This window comes from Octodon degus, unplaced genomic scaffold, assembly GCF_000260255.1.
Source record: "Octodon degus isolate 3935 unplaced genomic scaffold, OctDeg1.0 scaffold00001, whole genome shotgun sequence".
In the NCBI taxonomy this organism is placed as follows: Eukaryota; Metazoa; Chordata; class Mammalia; order Rodentia; family Octodontidae; genus Octodon; species Octodon degus.
In genome coordinates, this window is record NW_004524577.1 from 6862701 (window position 1) to 6884321 (window position 21621).

Consider the following 21621-nt stretch of genomic DNA (forward strand, 5'->3'; position numbering starts at 1 on the left):
TACCCAGTTCCTTCTCAGGGCGGGGCTCCCACCCATGGCCCCTCAGCCTCAGGCCCTCCAGAAACTCCGTCTCAGCACAGCCTCCAGCCTTCCCAGCAGGCAGGTGAGGCATTATTTATAGACTAGGAATAATCAGATGCTAATTCCTTTCTGCAGAAGAGCAATTAGCGTTTCAATCTCCTCCTTTCAGAACTCTGAAGCTGCAGACAGAGACACACCCCCTGGCTGGCTGCTACGGCCTGCCGCAAAGCCATTCTTACAAAAGCTCCGGAAAACCCCAGTGTGGACCCTTCCTCAGCTCTATCAAAAGCCAGCGCCTCTCTCCTTCTCAGAAACCACACCCTACGGTTCACGTGAACAACTCTCTTCCAGACAGATTCACATCAGTATCTACCTCACTTCGGCCTGCTCAGTCACCCTGGCATCTGTTACTCTGGAAAGCTCAAGGACAAGTACTCTTTCCACACACCAACGACAGGGCAGGGCACTGCCTGGCTCCCCCACACACAGCCCTTTCTCCTCCCTTCCTCCCTCCACTCTCTGGGTAAACTCCCTAGGGACCTCACCTTCCCTGCCTCAAGAAAGACTTCAGTCTCCTGAGGGAGACTTCCTGGTAAGACACCTTGGGAAGGTGCACGAAGGTGGAAGAAGCCCATGCTTGTGGTGCAGAGCAGCAGGACTGGGGGAGAGCTTTGGGCCCCCCAGTCAAGCAGGTAGGGTAGATGTATCTCATTACAAAGTCACTGTTGCTGGGACCAGCTCTTCCACCTTCTCTGAACACATGCAGTAGGAAGCCTGCCCCTCACATCACATCTGGAGAGGATGGGCATAGCCAGAGCGCCCACCAGTACACCCTCCTGCAGCATGCCTGCCTGGAGTGCCCCGCGGCCCTCATCGCCCCACTCTGCCTGGGTTGGTCTCTCACCGCCTTATGGGACTCTGGGCAGAAGGAAGCTCCCTAGCCAGGTTTATATAACAAGGTAAGCATTTTATTTTTCATTAAGCTTCATTTCTTGGTATCACAATGGAATGATGAGAAAACAAAAACACGAGTCTTTGCAAATCCCTGGCAAAGCAGAGACTTCAAGGCAATCGGAGGGGACAGGGAGGCCCGGCAGAAACAGTCCCAACATCACGTTTCTCCTGGCCAGCTGGGCCCGGGAGGTGGGGAGGTGGAATGGTGAGAAGGTGGCACGGTCGTAAACAGTCCTTGGCGCTCCTGCCCATGACTGATCCGCACAGCATCTGCACAGACTGCCACACAGGACTCCTGACGCCTCCCCAGGCGCGCGCGCCAGATGCCCTGGGAACTCCAGGCGGTGCGGCGATGGACCCTGAAGCCAGCTCTGTTGGGTGGTGGCAGGAGGGGGCAGTGGAGGAGAGGCAGAGGCCAGCCTCGCTGCCCGGGCTGGAACTGCCAAGATTGGCGGAGACTTGCCTGGTGACACCTGTGGGGGGATGTGGAGGCGGTGTGGTAACTGTGCAGCGGTCCGTGTCCCTTGGCAGCAGGCCTACAGCTTCACAGTGCCAGGGGGCAGGCTGTCATTGCAGAGTCGGTAGTAGCGCAGGTCGTTGACCAGCCTGTGCACGTTCTGGGTGAAGGAGGGCAGGTCCTAGAAGGCAGGGACACAGCTGAAGCCCTGCCCCGCAGCCCCTGCCCTCCAACAGCCCAGTCACCCACCACTGCTTCAATGCCCAGGGTGTGGTATGCAGCAGAGCCCTGACAGGGCAAGGACAGGTCATCTTGTTATGGTTTGTGTCTAGTTGTCCCCCGAAAGCCTCATGCAGTCATGGGGCAGCTTCTAGAGTTTGTAATTAATTCTTGAGCCAATGCTGGGATTATGGGTGTGAATGCTACACCCGCCCTGGGGTGGGTAATCTGCATACAATACAAAGAGAGGAGAGAGGCTGAGCTGCCCCAGTCTGCTGCTGCTCCTTCTCCCTCTGCTCTTGGCTGTTGTCCATCACCACGACCCACTGGTCATGATGGACAGAGGGCCACTCTCCTATGTGCCGCTCTGCCTTGGAGCCAGCCAAGAGGATGGACTGAAACCTCTACTAACTGTGAGCTAAATAAACCTTTCCTTCCTTAATTTTTTTTTTTTTTTTTTTTTTTTTTTTTGCCGAACTGGGGATCGAACTCAGATCGTTGAGTTTGCCGGTGAAGCGCTTATCCTACTGAGCCATCTCCCTGGCCCCTCCTTCCTTAATTTTGAGTCAGGTATTTTGTCCCGGCAATGAGAAAAAAGTAAGGCACTTTTCTAGGGCCAGTGTGCCAGGCAGTGTAGCAAGCAGCAAACAGCCCACGGGGTCCTCGCCACTGTCCCACCACTACTGACAGGTTGCACAGACAGAGGAAGCAGCCTGGCTGGGCTCAGCTGCCATCCACCCCCGCACCACAGCCAAATGGATGACACCACTCACACCCAGTAGAATCCTTCCTACACCAGCTCCAGGCTGCCCCAAACAGCAGCAAGTGCCTGAAAGCACCCAGGCCAGGAGTAAGGGCACCCTGACAGCTGGAACACTGAATGCTTGCATGTCCCACTGTGAGACCTTTGTCTCTAGCGTAGAATTATGGGAAGCCTGCTGTGTAAGTCCATGCAAGGAACGTAACAAAGCACTGCTACTGAGTGACCTGGCTGCCTCCCCAGGCCAGTGGTGCCTGGGTGATTCCCCAGAAACCTGGGTGACAAGGCTGGACTCAGGACAGAGCTGAAGCACGTCCAGCTCTCCTCCCTTGCACCTGTCCCTCTTCCCCTGCTCACAGCTGCTCCTCTACAGCTCAGTTCACAGCGTGGCTCCTCCAAGAAGCTGCTTGGGGACCTTGTGACCCTGGCTCCAGCAGGCTAGGTCGGCCCTCTGCTGGGCTCCACATAGGACAGAACACTCGGGCCTGAAGCCTGCTCCCGGCTCTAACACTTCTAAGCACTGTAACTGACCTTCGGAGCCAGGTCTCCTGCGAAGTGGAGTAAGCAGCAGCACCTACACTTCTGAGGGCTGCTGACGGCTTGGCCAAGACAGGATGCAGAAGTGCCTTTGCCCAGCACGGCCCACAGAGGACAGTGTGTTGCCTGTGTCTGCTGGGACCCCACATGGGGCACTGGGCCGAGGAAGCCAGCTCCAAACACAGACAGAACAAATGAGCGTCTAGAAAGTGGGATTCCTTTAGGTCATCCTCAAAAAAGTCAACCAAAGGATGTCCTTTAAGTCAGCAGCTCTCAACAGCAAGCCAGAATTTCTCAGCGGAATGCAAGTCCTTCTCTGTCTTTAACAGGTACATCTGGAAGCCACTGCTTTTAAGTCAAGAAGTTCACTAATACTGATGTTATTAGAAAGTGATCTTAAAATGCTAGGTTGTGAGCTCTAAGGAGAGGAAGAAAAAAATGATCAAAGTACCTGAAGTGAATTTCCACCTCGGAAGAACAGGATCTCAACAAAAGAAAGTAAGGTCTGGGTCTTTAAAAACAGCATTCCTGAGTCTACTGTGAGTGAGAGCAGAAGGCAGGTGCACCCCAGGAAGACCAAGGTGAACCCCAATCTGGCAGGGGCTGAGCATGGGCTACTGAGCAGGGAAGTCAGGAGCACCAGGGAACACACGTGAGCCTAAGATTCCTTAAGGCCACCATGTGCGTGTGAAGAGACCAAGGAAAACATGGCGTACTCTACGGCAAAGTTCCAGGGAGAGTCTGGGGGCCAAAGAGAAGGGACTCCACACCTGGTACAGCAGGAGGGCAGGTGAGCGCGAGTAAGGAGGGCAGGCGGGGCTGGGCCCTGCAGGTCCAGACACCCCAGCAGTGACAGCACTTGTGCACTTGGAGTCATCAGCAGCCCAGCTCCTGGCCCCAAGGCAGCATGCGACAGAGGGGGAGCACCTCATAGAATCTGCCATTGAACCGACAGCATGTTAGCCCAACCTGGGCTGCATCTGCTCTGGAAAGAACTCTGGAAGGATGGACAACCCGGGCCCACCATTAGCAGGGCAGGGGAGGCAGTGCTGAAGCTCCAACACATTTATCTTTTCTGCTGACCTGCAAGTTTGGGCAAATCAGCAACACATATGACTTTCTACAAAAACAGTGCTTGCCCTACAGCGCTTCATCACCACAGAGAAACCCCTGAGCCCAGATGAGGGGTGCTCTAGTGGGGTGGAGTAATTAAGTACAAGAAAATGAGGCAAATATCCCACCTGCAGGATACAGGAGATGGATGCTGAAGCCAGAGACTGGGGCTGCAGTAGCTAAAACTAAGTACTTGCACACTAGAGAAGCCAAGGCTGAGAGAGGAGGAAAGACTCCAAACCCAGCCCAGCCCAGCCTCAGGCCATCCAAGCACCACACAAGCCACTACGACCACCAGGGTAGGAAGAGACCACGCCTACAGGCCTGGTGTGCCCTGGGGCCGCCTGCCCCTCAGAGGACAGATCCAGGATCCAGAGCCTGCCGCACTTGCCATTTTAGCCTGGCCTTGCTCTCCTCACCCGATCCATCTTGAAATTGCGCCCCAGCACATTTTTCTGGTTGGCATCTACACCATTACAGCTGGTCAGGAACTCCGGAAGGAAGGCTGCAAAGAAGCCATCGAAGTCGACAGAGGCCATGTTGTAAATGGCGATGCCAATCTCCTCTTGCAGGAGGTCATGGGACTTGTGAACCAGGACCTGGAGCAGCACATTCACAAACTGGAAGAGCATGGTGGTCCGGAAGATCTTCTGCAGGCGGAGGAGGGGGAGTGCAGGGGTGAGGCTGACAGCCCAGGGGCCGCCCCTGGTCCCAGGGTGCCGGCTGTAGTGTCTCTCCAAGAGATGGGCACTTACCTTATGGTACAACTTTTGCTTGGTGTTGAGAGTCTCTAAGTAGAACAGGTTTTGTTTGAAAAGGTGGATATCTGGCTGGAGAAAGGACTGTCCAAAAGCCTGCGAAATGAGACTACCATTTTATAAGCAGCCCTGGGCTCCCCCGGGTCCAGCCAGACTATACCCGCAGAACTGACGCAGCCCGAGCAGCCTCTCCCTTTACAGTCCAGATAAAGGCACTGCATCGTGACTTTCTAACCTGAGCAGTCAGGCATCTGCAACACACCTGAGTCTCAGCACCTGCGTCTCCTCACTTAGCCCCCTTTGCAGCTTGGTCCTGGGTATTCTATAAGACAATGGCTAGAACCTGTTCGCATGGTCTTTCCACTAAGAAGGCCACAGCTGTGGTCAAATCCCTCAGCAATCTTAGTGGACGCTGAAGCTTGCCTGCTTGCGTCCCCCAGCCAGCCAACCCCTGCAGAAGCACCCTCTCCATGGCATCCTCAGTCTCATAGGGCACAGATCCTCTGGCTCTGTCTCCACCTCGGCCTTGGGGTTAAGCAACAAAACCGTAAACTGCTCTGGAATCCTTGAACGTGAAAGTCACTAGCTTGGGAGTGAAGTGAATCACACTCTACATCAACCATCCTGCTCCAACAGAAAGTGAGCCCAGGAAGAGCAGAAGTAGTGGTCTGCAGGAAAGCTCCTGGGGGTCAGACACTCCCAACTTAATGAGACCCTGTCTCAGAATGAAAAATAAGGGAGATAGCTCAGTGCTCTCTAGGTTTAAGCTTCAGTACTTCAGGGATAGGGTGAGTATGTCAGATTATGTAACTACTCTCCAAAGTGACTTTTATCAGTTCTGAGTGGAGGAACAAACTTCACTCTGCCTAATAATTCTTTTGTTTTGTTTTGGGGTTTTTTGGTAGGAATCAAACTCACGACCTTGCACTTGCCAGGTAGGCACTGCGCCATTGAGTTATATCCCTGGGTCCTGCCTAAGAATTCTTCAAAGCAGGAACAGAGTTACAAGAGAGAGAGGAGGGGAAGCAGACACCAAATCACTCCAACAGCAAACCTTCAAAGAAGAATAAAAGGCAGGAGGACCAGGGAGGGCATGTGCTTTTCCAGAAGGTATTTCTACACAAGAACAAGTGTGCACTCAAGTGTATGCTGCGTGTTGGTGGGGAAGCTGAAGGGAGGAAGCTGCCTGGGTTCCTCACCAGGAAAAGCATGCACTGAGAACGGACAGCTGGCTGCAGTGATGCAGACGCTAGCCTGGGCAACCTAGCGAAGCTCTGTCTGAAAGTGAGCAGTGATCCATGAGGAAGCGCTTCTCTCAACAAGGTATGAGCCAGAGTTATCTTTCAAAATACTGCTAGGGAGGCCAGGGAGATGGCTCAGTAGAATAAGGGCTTGCCTGGCAAGCACAAGGTCCTGAGTTCAATCCCCGGTACCGCAAAAGAAAAAAAAAAAAAAAATACTGCTAGGAGCTAAGTATGGTGGCACGCACCTATATCCCACCACTCTGGGAGGCTGAGCCAAGAGGACCACAAGTTCAAGCCTTGGCTGGAAAACTTAGACCACATCTCAGAAGCATGCAGAAGGCGGTCTCTGCTCTTGGGTCACGCTGCAGCCTCACCGGCTCATCCACCTCACCTGCATGATGGCACTGAACTGAGCCTCGTTCTCCATCTGCTCCTCGGCAATTCCCCTCTGCACGCTGGCCAGGACAGTGGACTTGAAGAAGTAGCGCCAGTTGTGGTGGAGCATCCGGAAGAGGAGTTCAAACAGCTCAGCCTTCACATCAGGGGAAGGACGCTGTGGAAATGTACACATAACACACATCTGCACACTCCCTTCTTGGAGCGTCGGGAACCACTCATGGCCTGGGCCCAGCGTAGCCTAGAAGTCTGAGAACAGAGTGAAGGGTGCCAGCATCCACCCACACCCCTGTCACTTCCTGTGCAGAAAGTGCTAACCCCCTGGCTCACATAAAGAGAGTGGGCCTACTCCTGAGACACAAGCTAGGCCAGTCCCTAGACCCTTTCTGGGATGCAAGTACTAAGCTTTGTATGCTAAGAAAAAGAACCACTGAATGGGAGAACAACAAGAATGTGCATTTTCTGCTGAGAAAACAGCCATCTGATGTCTTTTCTTCCTGGTTGTGTTCCCTTTCCCGGGATAAAAATGCTGTCTCTGCCAACTTACTGGTCTCACACAATCTCTCAGTCTAAAGACAGTAGGACACCTTAAAAGAAAAAGAGTTTAAAGAGCACGGAGAGACCACAGGAAGAGACACTACAGAAGGCTTCTCGACGGGGGCAGCACCCCATGTGAAGTGTTGCCTGCTGCCTCCCTTGCTGGCAACCAGGCTTCTCAAAGAGGGCAGGGTCTGTGTATTTTCTAACTTAACCAAAAATCTCTATCACTGGAGAATGTCACACTACTCCTGACGTCTCTACAGAATTCAAACTTGTAAGGCACAGACATATTTAATCTGGTTTTGTCTGATTAGAATCGCATTGACACTTGAGGTCACAAGTTCCACGGCAGGAAGCTCAACAGGGCCCAATCTGTTTCAAGATGCAAAGCATCTGGACTTGTTTCAGCCTGAGCTCAGGCTAAAAGGGTTGGCACCTATTTATGTAACTATCACCAAAACACTCCACTTGGGCTAGTCTGTCATGCCAGTATCTGTTTTCCAAGGAGGACAAGGTGCTTTCCTATAATACTGAAAAGACTGCGCTAGTGCTTCCAAGCATGTGCCCTGCATCCTTGAGATCTCGAATGCTTAACAGGAAAGTATATTTGTAATGGTGTCTGCCATAGAAAACCACACACGCACTCAGCAATGCCAGAAGAGACTGACCTTCCTCACCAGTCAGAGTTGCAACGACTACACTACTCTAATTAACCTGAGCACTTTAACAAGACTATACCAAGATAAAGGCCTTGTTTCTTGGGGGGAGGGGGTTGGAGGGATGACAGACTTAAAGACTATTAAAACAACAAATTAACTTTGAAAAAATTTTTCCCTTCACACTTCACTTCTTCCCAATGCCAAGCAGTGTTGGGAAGGGGACACGGCAGCCCTGGAGACTTCCCTGGCCTTGCCTACCTCAGCGATGATGGGGTACACCTGCTCCATGCACAGGGAGATGATGCTGGGGAGGAAGGGCCTGAACACCTGGCCGGGCTCCTGCACCACCACCTGCAGGATCTTCAGGAACTTCTCCACCACCCGGCAGCCGGTGCTGCCTTCGTGGAGGATGCTTTCAGCCAACTGTTCTCTGCAGAGGACAGAACATTATGCAGTAACCGAACAACTGCTCCTTTGGGGAACGGCATGAAAACCAATGTTCATGGCGAGTGAAGAGAAGCAGCAGCAAGTCCCCTACTGTGTGGCCAGGCTCCGCTCCTCTCCACATGAACCTGAAAAAGCTGGGTGGCAGGGGCATGCTCACCTGGTAAACATGTTGAGGAAAGTCTGTATGATTTGTTCAGTGAAAGGCACACCCATCTGTACTCTAAGGCCGCGAAACAGAGTGAGGAAGAAGCTCAACATCTCATCAGTCACATCTAAATAAAGGAAATGGCCCGAGTTACACACATGGGGCAAGTGAAATCCTTGCCTTGACCGACTTTCTTTTGCAATCTGCACTGTTAGTTCTCTCTAATGCTTCCTGCTGCAAGAAATTTCCCCATCAGGGCCAATGGTAGAAAGTGGAAAATGATTAAGGACCTGCTGAGAACCAGCTCCAGTCAGGGAACCTCAGCCTGATGTCTCCACAGGAAACTGGAGACTGCCTTGAAGCCTCCCTCAAGTGCCCTGCACCCAGCCGTGCTCTGTTTAGAGTGCACATGCATCATCTCGTGCTGCTCTGCTGACCTGTTCCACTGGGTCAACACACCAGTGAGCTGCCCAATGCTCTCCCTGACCAACAATCCCTGCAGCTGGGTCAGGAGTTAAGTGGCTAAATGTGGGTAATGAGGGTGCACTCTGGCTGCACAGCCCTGCCCCACCACATAGACTAATTACAGAAAACACTGGTTACAGTTTGTGTAGCTCCACTTCCAGACCTCAACAGTTATCCTGCATGGTAGATCTGGATTTTAACCCCACACAATCTGCTCCCAAGACACAATCAATGAACATATGCTGAATGTGCCCTGCACTGGCTGCAGGAGTTTTCAGGACCTCAGGCACGTGCACCCACAGAGCCTCATCTGTGACCCTGACAGAGCAGGGAAAGCGGAGTGACCTCGGCCAAACTCACCTGCCCAGGAGCAAGCACTAATCTAAGACACTTCTTACATCTCTGTGTAGTGGTCACTATTCTCACTTTATCTTGCTTACTGGGGGAAGGCAAAGATGAAAGGAGGAAAATGAAGCAGGAGGCCACGAATGATGCCACAGGAAAGCGCACCAGGGTCTACACTGAAGGCTCTGCTCTCTGTTTCACAGGGACTCAGCCCAGAACTCCTAAATGAACAGCACTGCCCTCTGCCATCAGCACTGGCTTCCTGTCACTGAGCAGGTCAAGGCCTGCACTGCATGCTTTAAGATCTCAGCAAGCACCCAGGCACTTGTTAGCACCATCCATCCATGAGGCCTCTGGGCCAGCTCTTACCTGACTGGTGGATAAAAGCTGGAAAGAGGGCCAAGGAGACCTGAACGGACTCCTGCAGAGACTGGTAGCAGATCTGTCGGGACTTGGTGGACTCCCCAGAGATATTCTCCACAATATCTTCTAAGACACTGAGTGTCTGGTGGATAGTCGCTTTGGCTGCAAATCAAGATTAAGCTGCGGGTTATGAGTTGCCTGAGGATAACGCACAGCATGAGGGACACAAGAGAAGAGGAAGCAATCCGCAAAGGGATCAGGAAGACAAGCACACAGGGCTGCTGAGAGAACAGTCTGCCATGGTTCCACTGGACACAGTATTCCCTCAGTCTCTTTCCTTTCTACTGCCAGAACTCCAGTCATGTCTCTGCTCAGGTTTGTGCCTGGTTTGCCTCTACTCACCATAAACAAGTTCACAGAAAAAAGAAAATTTACTCCCATGTCAGTTGCCTTGGGCTTGCTCAAATGTAGGCGCTCTGCCACTGGGCTATACCCCTGGCAAACTTACTCAAAACTGTAAGGTGAGGACTGCAGATGCGGCATAGAGGTGGAGCACTCACCTGGCATGCTGGAGGCTCTGGGTTCAACACCCAGCAGCACAAGGAAAAAAACCAAAACTAAGAGGATAAACAGACCAGTGAGAAAAGTTGAGTGTCACAGTACCACAGGCAGGAATGGACACACGCAGATTAAACTCTCTGTTGCACCTGCACATAACACCCAGCCCACCAATTCATACTAACACCCTAACTTAGTGGGTCTGTAACCTGAGACTAAATGTAACTATTGTTATAATGTATTATCAATAATACATACAATTAACGGCACCCTGACATGTGAGCTCTCACGATGATTCCATAATGTACACTGGAAAAACAGAGGCAGTGGCCAATGCACAGGAGGGCAGAGTCCCAGATGGGCCCCACAGGTGACCACAGACCTGACCTGGGCCAGGGTCCTCCATGGTGCATGGGGGACAGCTCGTAGCCCAACTTGGCAGGGCTGCTGTGAGAGTTACTGAAAAGGCTCAAAATATTCTAGCAAAGCCCTTGGCACAAAAGAAATGCCAGGACAGGGACACCATCGCCATTTTCCAGCACGGGAGGAGGCTCCCTGGCTTCCCAACCTTCACCTGGCAGCACTCTCGGATCGCTGTGACTTTCTCACCAGCTTCTGAGAAGCTGGAGAAGACATGCAAAGGAAGGTACAGAAGGAGGCAGTTTAGAGGAAAAACCAACAAAGGAAAGAGACCAAAATCTGACCTCTGACTGTTAACGCAATTAAAACTGGGTCCAAGGTTTATCTGCAAAACTACAAATGGGAAAAACCAAAAATACTGAGTATATAATACTATGAGGACAGGTAAGAAAATAATTGAACTTTCTTGTCAAAATACTATAAAGCCATTCAAACCCATCTCGTCAAGAACAAAGAAGCAACCTTAGCTAGTTGTGGCTAGTAGTGCTGTCCAGGATCTAAAGCCACTCAGACACAAACTCCCGACCCCACTCCTTCATCTGGGGTCCTGAACTTAGACTTGCCAGACCTTGGGGCAAAAGCTCCTTTCCAAGAGACACTGGCACAAAAATAACAATGGAACGAAGAGAAGTGGTATGGTATCAAGTATATCACTACACTAAATTTGCAATAAAACAAAATAAGCCCTGGACCTCTTAGAAAATGCAAATGTTATAAGAGACCAAAAAAATGGAATGCTTTTCTGTATTGAAGGTTAAATACAATACACAATCCCCAACATTTAAAAAAAAAAAAAAAAAAAGGATATTTTGGTAACATCGGGAGAAATTTTCAATGTAGTCCAAATGTTAAAATACTAAAATATTTTGGTTGTGTTAATGGTGTTTTGATTACATAAGAGAGTATCATTTTCTATAAAAAGGTTATGTATTCAGAGATAAAATGTCAGTATGTACCACTTCACATGTCTAGGTTTAAGAAAAAGTGGTCGGTATAATAGCACATGTCTGTAATTCCAACTACTAGGAAGCTGAGGTAGGAGAAACACAAATTCAAGGCCCACTTGGGTAATTTAGCAATGCCCTGTCTCAAAAATTTAAGAAAGGACTGGGGATATGACAGTGGCAGAGCACTTGCCTAGCCTGCCAAATTGCCATGGGTTTAATCCCCTGTACCAAACACACAGACACAGCACATGTATGTTGGGGAGAAGAAACACAAATGTTACAACATGAATAATTTGTGAGTCTGGGTGAAAGACTGAAGACTGTCTCATCATTCAACTTCATTTTCTTGGCCAGGAGAGGTGGCACACGCCTACAGTCCCAGCAGCACTCAGAGCCTGAAGCAGGAGGATCACTTCCAATTCTAGTGCAGTCTGGGCTGCAAAGTGAGTTCAAGGCCAGCCTGAAGTGCACAGTGAAACCCTGTCTCAGAAAGACAAAATAGGTCTGGGGAGATAGCTTAGCCATCTGAGCGACTGCCTGGCAAGTGCAAGGACCCAAGATGGGTTCCCGGTACCACATGCCGTGCAGGTCCCAGAACTGGGCATGGTGGCACAGGCCTGAGGATCACGATGAGTTTGAGCTGTAGAGCGACCCTGTACCAAATAAATGAAGGAAAAAAAAAAAATTTTTTTTTTTTTAAAAAGACAAAACATGAGTTTCTCTGTAGGTTTGAAATTTTTTCAAAGCATAGAGCTGAAAGAGATAAAAGAAACTTTCCTAACTCATTTTATCACTGTGGATTGAGGATGGTTAAGACATAACACAGGATTATAAAAAAGACTACATGAAATCATGTATCCCAAGTTTCTGGCCCAGTGCCTGGCACACAGTAAACTCTCAAAAACTACTAACCACATTTTTACTTATGTTCAGAAGAAACTATAAGTGCTACTCAGTAAGTATGCCTAGCCTTCCACTTCCTATCCACTGAGGTGATGCCTACTCTGGGGCCAGTGAAATGAAATGTGGATGGAGTGCTAAGTGTCATTTCTGGCACAAGCATTAAGAAGCATTCCACCGTTCACCACATGCACCCCCCAGAGTGAACACAGGCTGTCGAGGAACTCACCAGCCTGGGTCCTGAAGTGACCTCCCCGACCCTTGACCCAAACTGAACACATAATATGAAAAAGATACCATTCTCCCTCTTGCACTAAGCCACCAACCTGCTCGGATTATTTGTTACCACAGAGCATACCTAGTCTATGTTGAATGACAGAATTAGCATGTAAGAGGAAGCAAGGAAAATGGACGAGTAAACCTTACAATATTCCTTAAGAGTTGTCTGTAACTCCCTGGGAAAGTGACTTCCATCTTCCCATACTTTAGTTTCCACATGGTTAAAACAAAGAAAATTAATAGTACCTAACACATAAAACTAAAGTGAGAATTACATGACTTACCGAATTTTGGGGGAAACATTTAGAACCAGGATCAGACAAACATCAGACTTTGAAGGTAAATGCTAGAATAGCTAGAGATCTGACAATGGGTATAAAATCACAGCAGTATGGAGGACTACCTGGATGACACCCCCTGAAAGAAGAAATGGAGAAAATCATCTCCATTTTGGCTGACCCTGAACTTACTTCCATGTATAGATCTATACAAAGATGGCTGGGACATTTCCTTATCCCTTCATCGGCTTTAGACAATATGGAACTCTTCCGCCCAAGTCTGACTTCTCTGCTTGGCACTGCCAAGCAAGTGCGGCTATGGATGAATGAACTCAATTCATGAGCCTGAGGTGTAAATCTCACAGGGCACAAAGGCAGAGCGATGCTGTCCTAACAATTTCCCTGGGCTGTCACTACCCAGAGGTCACTTACTGTCATCCAGTGGCATCTTTCTTTGTGCGGTGATAGTGTCGGGCTTCAGGTTGCGATAGTCCCTGGAGAGCGCAGAGATGAGGCTGGCATGGTTCATGGAGCGCATGGGCCACTGCTGCTCATTCTCCGGAAGGTTTGGCCACGGAAGCAGCAAGATGTTAGACAGCGCGCGACACACCAGCACCTGTGCCTAGAGACACCAGAGGCATCCGTCAGAGGTCAAAGGACAAGCAAAGGCAGGTGTCTGTGCCTCACACAGCTTGGATTCCCTGCACACTTTGAACTCAGGTCCCCAGGCACCTCCTTACTAACCTGGGTCAGGTGTGTAGGCCAGCACCAAGGCAACCCACACAGGCAAAAGAAAGGGAGCAGTGACCCCAAGTCGCAATCTGGCATCTCCCTGCTGGTGTGCACACCTCCCCTCGGGCACCTGAACCATTACAGAGGGAGAAATGCCCCTGCACACAGGGAACCTAACATGCCTCTCAACTCTGCCTCCTGGCATCCACCACGACGCCGTGCAGAGGCTCTCTCATCATCACACGTTTAATCCAGGAAGAACCTGCTTTCCCCTCCTCCCCTTTCTCTTCCTTCTGTCCAGCCTGAGCCTCCCAGGAGACTTCTTTGAGCAGAGAACTGCCAGGAGTTTCTCGACTCCAGAAGAACACAGACCAGACTGGCTTGGACTACAATGAAAATAAAGAACTCTCTTGACACCAGCCACATCACCAGTTTTCAAGCAGAAAAGCGTCTCTGTGTATGGTAAAGAGCTTCCCCACGTCCGAGTCAGCACTCTGTTTGCCTCGGCAAGGCCAGCACAAGAAAGCAGCACTGCGGCTGCGTCATCCAGCAAGCAGTGTGGCCTGTAAACAATGAGTTCAAAACCAGGCCAGTCTCTGCTTCCTCAGCTTCCCCAGATCTGCGCTCGGGGCCCCAGGGGTACGCTGAGCTCTTACCTTATCAACAAGTCTCTGAGCAGATGCATCAGTGATCCTGTTGAACACCTTCTGCACTGCAGGGATGCTAATCAGAAAGACAGGCCGTACAGTGGTGGCCAGGGAGACCAGCAGGTGGCATGCCGACAGCAGCAACTTGGCTTGGACCTGGAAATGGAGGAGGACAAGCCAGCTTACTATAGTCCTGCATGAGTGCCATCAGAAAAGCTCTGTGCAGCAGCCATATACTAAACTTGTCCATGACAGCCACATTAGGCCATCCGGGCCCCACTTCAGAACTACTACTAGGAAGACTCCACAACAAGGTTCTTGTCTTTTCTTCCTTCATCCATAGCTCCTTCCCTCAAGACAGGGATCACTCCCTGGCCCACCCCCACTTCACTCCTATCTCAGTACTGGCCACTGAGCTGGGGTCTCACTAAGATACACCCCCAGCTCTTTTTAAATTTGAGACAGGGTGTTACTGAATTGCACAGGTGGGCTCACACTTGGATTCCTCCTGCCTCAGTCTCCCAGAATACTGCTAAGGCCTACAACACCACACCTCACTCAGGGTCACTTTCATCCCTTCTTCACAGTCACAGTCATCTTTTAAGATTACACAGTGGCTCCCTCTGAGGTGCTGTACTGCATGGCGCATCCCTGGCATGTCACCCATGTCTTCCCCTGGCTCCAACCAAACCAGTATCTCTCAGCATTGCCTCTTTGGATGTCATTAATCACATCCATCTCTCCTACAACTTTCACCTCAAATGCCTATCAAAACTTGATTAAAATATTACTATGACTTTCAAATCAGCAAAAGGACACCTTTTTTGAGGTGGGGGAGGGGGTTGGGACAGAACACAATGCTTGTGTGTGCATGCTAAGCACACACCCTGGCTAAGTGTGAGAGCACACACCTGTAATCCCACCACTCTAGGAGGCTGAGGAGTGAAAAGCACAAATCGGTTCCCAGTTGGGTAACTAGTAAGACCTGTCACAAAATAGGAATACAATGGGCTTGGGGTGTAGCTCAATGCAAAAGTCCTAGATTTAATTTCTGCTAAATGACACGCATTCTACTGACCACACCCAGCCCTATAAATAGGACCCACTATTGGTAAGAATGTGCTGAAAGTAGCACACTGAAGAGTTGGGACATCCAGGATTATTTTAAAAAGAAATATCACCAAAATTTCCTAGAACAATAAAATATTCATAACCTTTCACACTAATCTCCACTTAGTCTAAGGAAATTACTTAGAAAGAATAAAGCCATATTCATGGATACATGCATTTCAAAATTATTAATTAGTTTTTCTAAATGGAAATAGTCAAAAAGTTAAGCAAAAGTTAGGTGAAGAATGGATCAACCACACTTCTTAGGGGGCATTACAACTCTTCTACAAATTACAATGATAAATACAAGTTTAAGTTATGGAAAATAATAATTGTTAAAAGTGGTACAGAATGCTATATATGGTTAAAACTACAAAAGAAAAACATTTATTGGCTTATTAAGATAAATCAGCAATCTTCCTGGAGGACAACTTAGTAGAATCTATCAAATTTACATAGATATACTCTTGGCTCTGTAAAGCCCACAAATGTGTAGAAAGAGGCATAAGCAAACCAGCTTCCATCCTTCCATCCACAGGGAAATCCTGCACCGTCTCCATGAAAGAACAGCAGTGGGCATTAGGAAACACTGAGGCTGATGCATATATATATATATATATATATATATATATATATATATATATATATGAAACAGTATTAGGCAAAAGCACCTATTAACACCAGCCACCTAAAAACTTCTATTTACATATGAAAAAAGTAAAAGAATATACACCCAACCACTGACAGCACTTGTCCTGGGAAGGAAAGTGAGTCAGAGGAAAGGGTTAAAGACTAAAAATAAGTTTTTAGTCTATAAATGTCAACAATATTTTACTTCTTTATAATGAGCCCATATTCACGTAGGACTTAGAGAACTAAAAGAAGTCATATCTGAATGTGGACTACAATGCTATATAACAGTGGTAAGAAGTACGGCCTAACTGCAGTATTTTCATTTTATGGTAAACAGGCACATGCACAGGACAGAAAGAGAGTGAGCCACCAGGTGGAGCCCTCTCTGTCTCAAGACCTTAGTGCTGATGAGCGGTGTGATCGCATCCATGGTGGTGGAGATGAGGGTCACAAACTGCTGCGTGTTCTGCCGATGTGCTTCGCTGCAGTACTGCGCCAGCCAGTGGGAGTAGGCCTGGAGCGCGGCCAGGGACTGTGCGTGCCTGCAGAGAGCGAGACCTCGTGAGCCGAGGGGTGAGGCGAACACTTGTTAGCACGACCCTGCAGTCACAGGACAAGCACCACAGTGCTGGACGTTCCAGGACATGGTCACAGCCCTACTCACACCAAGACCTGAAAATGCAAATATTCAGCATGTCCTCACAACCGGGCTACAACACAGATGGCAGTTAGTGAGACACAGGAGTGCACCTGAGAGGACAGGAAATTTTAAAACAGAACCAACAAATTTAAATGACAACGTACTGGTTTTCAACGAATGACAATGTGTTGCTTTTAGAATCAGTAAGAATTCAACATCTACAGCTGCAGGCCAAGACAAGACGAGTACCAGATATGGCAGCCTTGTGAAAGGAGACCTGATCTCAGAGGCTGCAGCTTGGGCCCCCGTCACACGGTGCCCCTGCTGGAGAGAAGCCAAGAGGCAAGGAATGTCTCTGCTTTCCACAAAAGCTGTACCACATCATGCAAGCCATAAAACACATCTCAAGACAGATCACAATTCATCAAAAAACAAACAAACAAACAAACAAAAAACAAGGAATCTTAAGGTGAAGAAGTTGTCTAAGAGCTTCAAAGCACCAGAGTTCGTAATACACCCATAGCTACTTTCTCTCCTTTCTGTAACAATTATTAGCTAGTCTGTGGGTGAGATGGTGACAGAAATACAGTTCCCATGGCTCTGCTACCAAGGAGGAGACCTGTATAAATCATTTTACACTAGTGGTTGCAAAGAGGTCATTTGCATGATAATCCTGTTTTTCCTTTCCAGTTTGTTGACTATCATTCTTCTCTGAGAAGAGTGTTCCCTCCCCTTCTCTAGCTGCTTTTTTTTTTTAAATCAATATGGACATAAGGATTCCAATTAATCAATATGGTACAGCCATTATTATTTTTTCTTGATTTTCTATCTATTCCATATGTATCCTTTTCACATGTCCCTGACATTCTTTAAATACCTGGTCACTTCTTTTTTTAAACAAAAATAATCAAATCACACACACACACACACACACACACACACAACCTCACAAACTACAATTTAATTTTTTTCTTTGTTTACAGGTTTGAAAACTTCAATTTAGATCTATTAAGCACCTTTACAATAAAATGTATCAAAAGTACTACTCTTAGGGCTGGCCACACAGCTCAAAGGATTAAAGCGCTGCTTAGGCAGACACAGGGACCAGGGTTCGATCCCTGGTGTGCTGTGCGGCCCTGCCCTAGGGTGCGCTGAGACGGTGATTGAGACTGAGTGTGGTGGCATTCGCCTGTAATCCCAGCACTTGGGAGGCTGAAAACAGGAGAATCACTACAAGTCCAATCTGTATAGTAAGACCCTGTAGACCCTCTACTAAATACGTGTAAAAAAAAAAGTACTACTCTTAAAATATACCTCAGTGCAGGGTACTTTCAATTTCCTAGACTTTCTGCTGTGCACACCCTGAATGTGATCGAGTACACTGCTTCTATATCATACTGTTCCTAAAGATAGATACTCGCTTACCTTTAGACTATACAAAGCGAGTCCAGAATGTACCACTACAACGAATGCTTTACCATACTAAGGGAACCAGTAAGCACAGCTCCCATTACTCAGGGAGGAGGGCAGACCACACTTCACAGTTTCCCATGCCCTTTTCTGGGCCCCTTATACATACATCTCACAAGAAAGCACCCAAATAACTTTTCGTGTTCAAAGCCTGGAAGAATTCAGTAACATTTCTTTCTGTTATCAAAGCTCATAGTTTTGAAATAGCACCAATAATAACAACAACCCAGGGAAATGTCATGTACTTTTCATTTCCATTATGACAGGTGTCTCAAGCATGTTAGCATGAAAACCTCATCACTACTGTGTCATCCTTTTAGGTTTTCATTATGCATTTATGCATTTTCTTTTAAAATTTGGAGATTTTTTTGTTTGTTTCATTTTTAAACTGGAAAAACTAGCCATTCTGAGAAGAGGAGCGTACTAGGTTCTGAGCACAAAGCTCCTTAGTATGCCTACAACCAAGACTTCAGGTGCCTTGTGTTTCCCAAAAGCAATGATTCAGTGCAGAGTAGAAGCCATTTACAAACTAACGCAAGCATGGAGTTTGCATCCGTGGGTCAAAGCACAGTTGTAGCTAGGTACATTTTTCCAGTTTAAATAATTTCACTAACCATTAATTTGAATATCTTTTGATAAGTTAGATGAATATATTTACTCTCTTAGAGAGTGAAGTCTATGGCATCTAATTTACTATAAACCAAAAATGTGTGTAGGTTTTCCTCTTTTTTTTTGCTTTTGTTTTACACTTTAGCTGGTGTGGAAGGTTACTGACAAGCACTGTGGGTTTTGCTCCATGTTTGAATCCTTATCTGACATCATTGCTTTTGTTAGATCTGGACAATTTTGGGCTTCAGTGTTTTTTGAAACAGTGGCTTGATACCATTTGTAAATGTATGTATTATAAAAAACCATCGCTGCTTCATGTGGTACTTACCCACAGAGTACTCCTGCTCAGACCAATCTCTTATTTGCGTTGCCCATTCTGGGTTCAGGTTCATAGTATTTGTAAATTATCGACTAAAACCTTCAGAATTTGAATGAAAACAAAAGTCTAAAACTGGTTCCTAATACTCAGAATTTCAAAATATCAAAAAACACTAGATGCTTTTGTAGCATCCAAATCTTTTGGTCTTGACTTACTTTAATATAACTCATCTTTTTAGGAACTTAGTTAAAATGAGGGGCAAGAAAAGCTCTCTAGTATTTCATTAAATTATTAAGTACTACTGGTAAAAATAATTAAGACTTTTAAGACCACAACTTAAAATATTATGGAAAATTAAGCACGTAGCTCCTAGCATATAATTCTGCTTAGTTGTTTTGATAATATTTTGTTAATTATAATTGAGACCTCTGTAAAGAATGTTTTTCACATGAAAACTTAAATTTCTGGTTTAGGATGACTATAAACTGAGACTAGTGTTTTCCTTTAGGGATTACATCTTTAAAATGTCCGTCCTCTGGCTGGCAGAAGCTTTTATCAAGTTTTGAAGGTAATATACTCCCTTCTTGACTCAGATCATTTGATATATAGCAGTTAAAAGATGTTTTTCATGGTCAGTCATTTTGACTTATTTTAAAACTATTTTATGAGCAGGTGTTCACTGATTAAACTTTTTTTTCCTGAAAATTTAAGTCCACTTTTAATCTTAAGGCAGTGAAACTGCTCACTTTACAGGCATAGCTTGAACTGTTTAGGTCCATATAGGAACCAGTCACCAAAATCCAGTAATAGAATTAGGAATCTTAATAAGCTTTTATGCGAAAGCAGTTTTTAGAGAGAATTTCTGGACTCTTCAGTCTATGTCACAGCATCTGATCTGAGATGGGAGTTAGGTATGAGAGCAAGAAGAGAAGTAGAACCGACCCTGTTAACATTCTGGCTCTAGCTCTAGCGATATCCCTTTCAGGGCAAAGTGATTTCAGGTAACTACAGTGAAAAAAAACTTCATGAAGTGTTCATGTGTGTGATTTAAAACAGTTGAGAAGTGAAAGTCCTGAAATGTTATTTTACTGTTTAGCAATTGTATGGTGTTTTCTTAACAGAAAATAACAGCTACTGTCTTTGGTAACATAGATGAAGGTGGATTTTTAAATGACTTTGTATCTTGACCCTTTCCAATAATAATGGAGTAGTAATCTGTTACTCCATATAAATTAGAGTGGAAGTAGAGGGTATAAAACTATAAATTCTACCTTTTTATATTTTCAGTTTTTAAGTTATATTTAAGAGATTGGTTGATTGTAAACTTGCTTTTGAAAATTTTTGCCATGTTTTACTCAGTTGTATAGGATAAAAGATACTTTGAGTCCTATAATCCTCAGTTGCAATCGTTAGAAAAAACACTATTCCACTTGTCCATGTAGTAAATTCATCTCAAGGTTTGTGCCAGTGGGCATTACTGGTGCTTTCTGAAGTCAAGGTGGACTAACCAGAAAGGTCTTATGTTCATCTATAATGCACAGGAAAAAGATATAGATAGATAGACAGACAGACAGACAGACAGATAGATTTTAATACTGTACACATTTGTCCTGGTACCCTTCCCCCACAACACAAGCAAAACCGGTGAACAGCGGATGAAGGTACAAGCTCTAACGGACTTTTCTGAAGAGAAGTTGTAGCTTACGTGGAGCTCACATGGGCCTCTGATGGAACCAGGCTAATCTGTTCAGTATTTGTGCATTTTACTAAATTAGCAGCTTAACGTTGTGTATCTGCTATTGTGATGCCAATGCTGGTGCTTTAAGTGGAAAAAAATGACCTCTTTGTGCTGTGTACACAAGATTTCTGGAAAAGGAAAGAAAAACCCTTTTTATGGCTCACACAGCTTAAAAGTAGCTGTCACTCAAACATGCACTCACAGTTGAGCTGCTTTTGTTTTATTCTAAATAAATTGTTTCTTTTGAGGGGAAAAAAAAAACTTTTCATGAAGTTTGATTTCTGCTCTTTTCATCCAATTCCACATTTTAGGAGCTTCTCAACAAGTCAAAGCGTTTTAGTTCTATCACTGAACATAAAGTTTTCAACCCATATACACAGCTAACAAAAATGTTCAATCATGTGACTTGCTCACATCTACCTCACAAGTATCTCCAGACTCTCCCTAACCTAGACTTTGAACCTCTCTCCCAAGAGCTCCAGCTTCTTGTAAGAAGTATTTTTGGACACAAGACCTGGGTAGGAGAGGGAGCACTGCTACTACAATATCACTGCTCCTGGTTCCGGTCAGCCGACAGAGTAGGATAGATACATAGACAGATTCCACTTGAAAATCAAACTTAGTATCAACAAGCACAAGGCAAAGTAAGTGCCTCCTGATAAGAGGTAAGAGGAAAGAGACATCACATATGTGGTACTCTTGCCTAAAATTGTTAACCTCTAACTCAAGAGTGAAAACTAGCTAACTCCACACTGTAAGAGATTCTTCTTAAGAAAAAAATTAAGGTTTGAATCCCTAACAGCCCCTCTCTCAAATACACACATAGACTTGGGGAGCACAACTGGGGGAAATGTCCTAGATTCTAAAAGATAAATTTAGTATGTGGCTATGATTAGAGCTTGGATCCAAAAGATAATA

The 21621-nt window shown here is 46.7% G+C and overlaps 1 protein-coding gene across 3 annotated transcripts in view; it reads right to left on the reverse strand.

Moving 5' to 3' along the window:
- Positions 1 to 973: 973 nt before the first annotated feature.
- Xpo6 (exportin 6) overlaps positions 974 to 21621 on the reverse strand; it is a 138867-nt gene continuing 118219 nt past the window's right edge. For 2 of the 3 annotated variants that reach the window (XM_004622903.2, XM_004622902.2), the window contains exons 15-24: positions 16325 to 16469; positions 14194 to 14340; positions 13238 to 13427; positions 9430 to 9585; positions 8263 to 8377; positions 7917 to 8088; positions 6455 to 6616; positions 4817 to 4915; positions 4481 to 4711; positions 974 to 1613 (exon numbers count right to left, since the gene is read on the reverse strand). In XM_004622903.2, coding sequence (XP_004622960.2) covers positions 1512 to 1613; positions 4481 to 4711; positions 4817 to 4915; positions 6455 to 6616; positions 7917 to 8088; positions 8263 to 8377; positions 9430 to 9585; positions 13238 to 13427; positions 14194 to 14340; positions 16325 to 16469 — 1519 coding nt within the window. In that variant the 3' untranslated portion in view covers positions 974 to 1511. Of the gene's footprint in view, positions 1614 to 4452; positions 4712 to 4816; positions 4916 to 6454; positions 6617 to 7916; positions 8089 to 8262; positions 8378 to 9429; positions 9586 to 13237; positions 13428 to 14193; positions 14341 to 16324; positions 16470 to 21621 lie in introns of all 3 variants that reach the window. The other variant, XM_023717006.1, reaches the window with a different exon arrangement.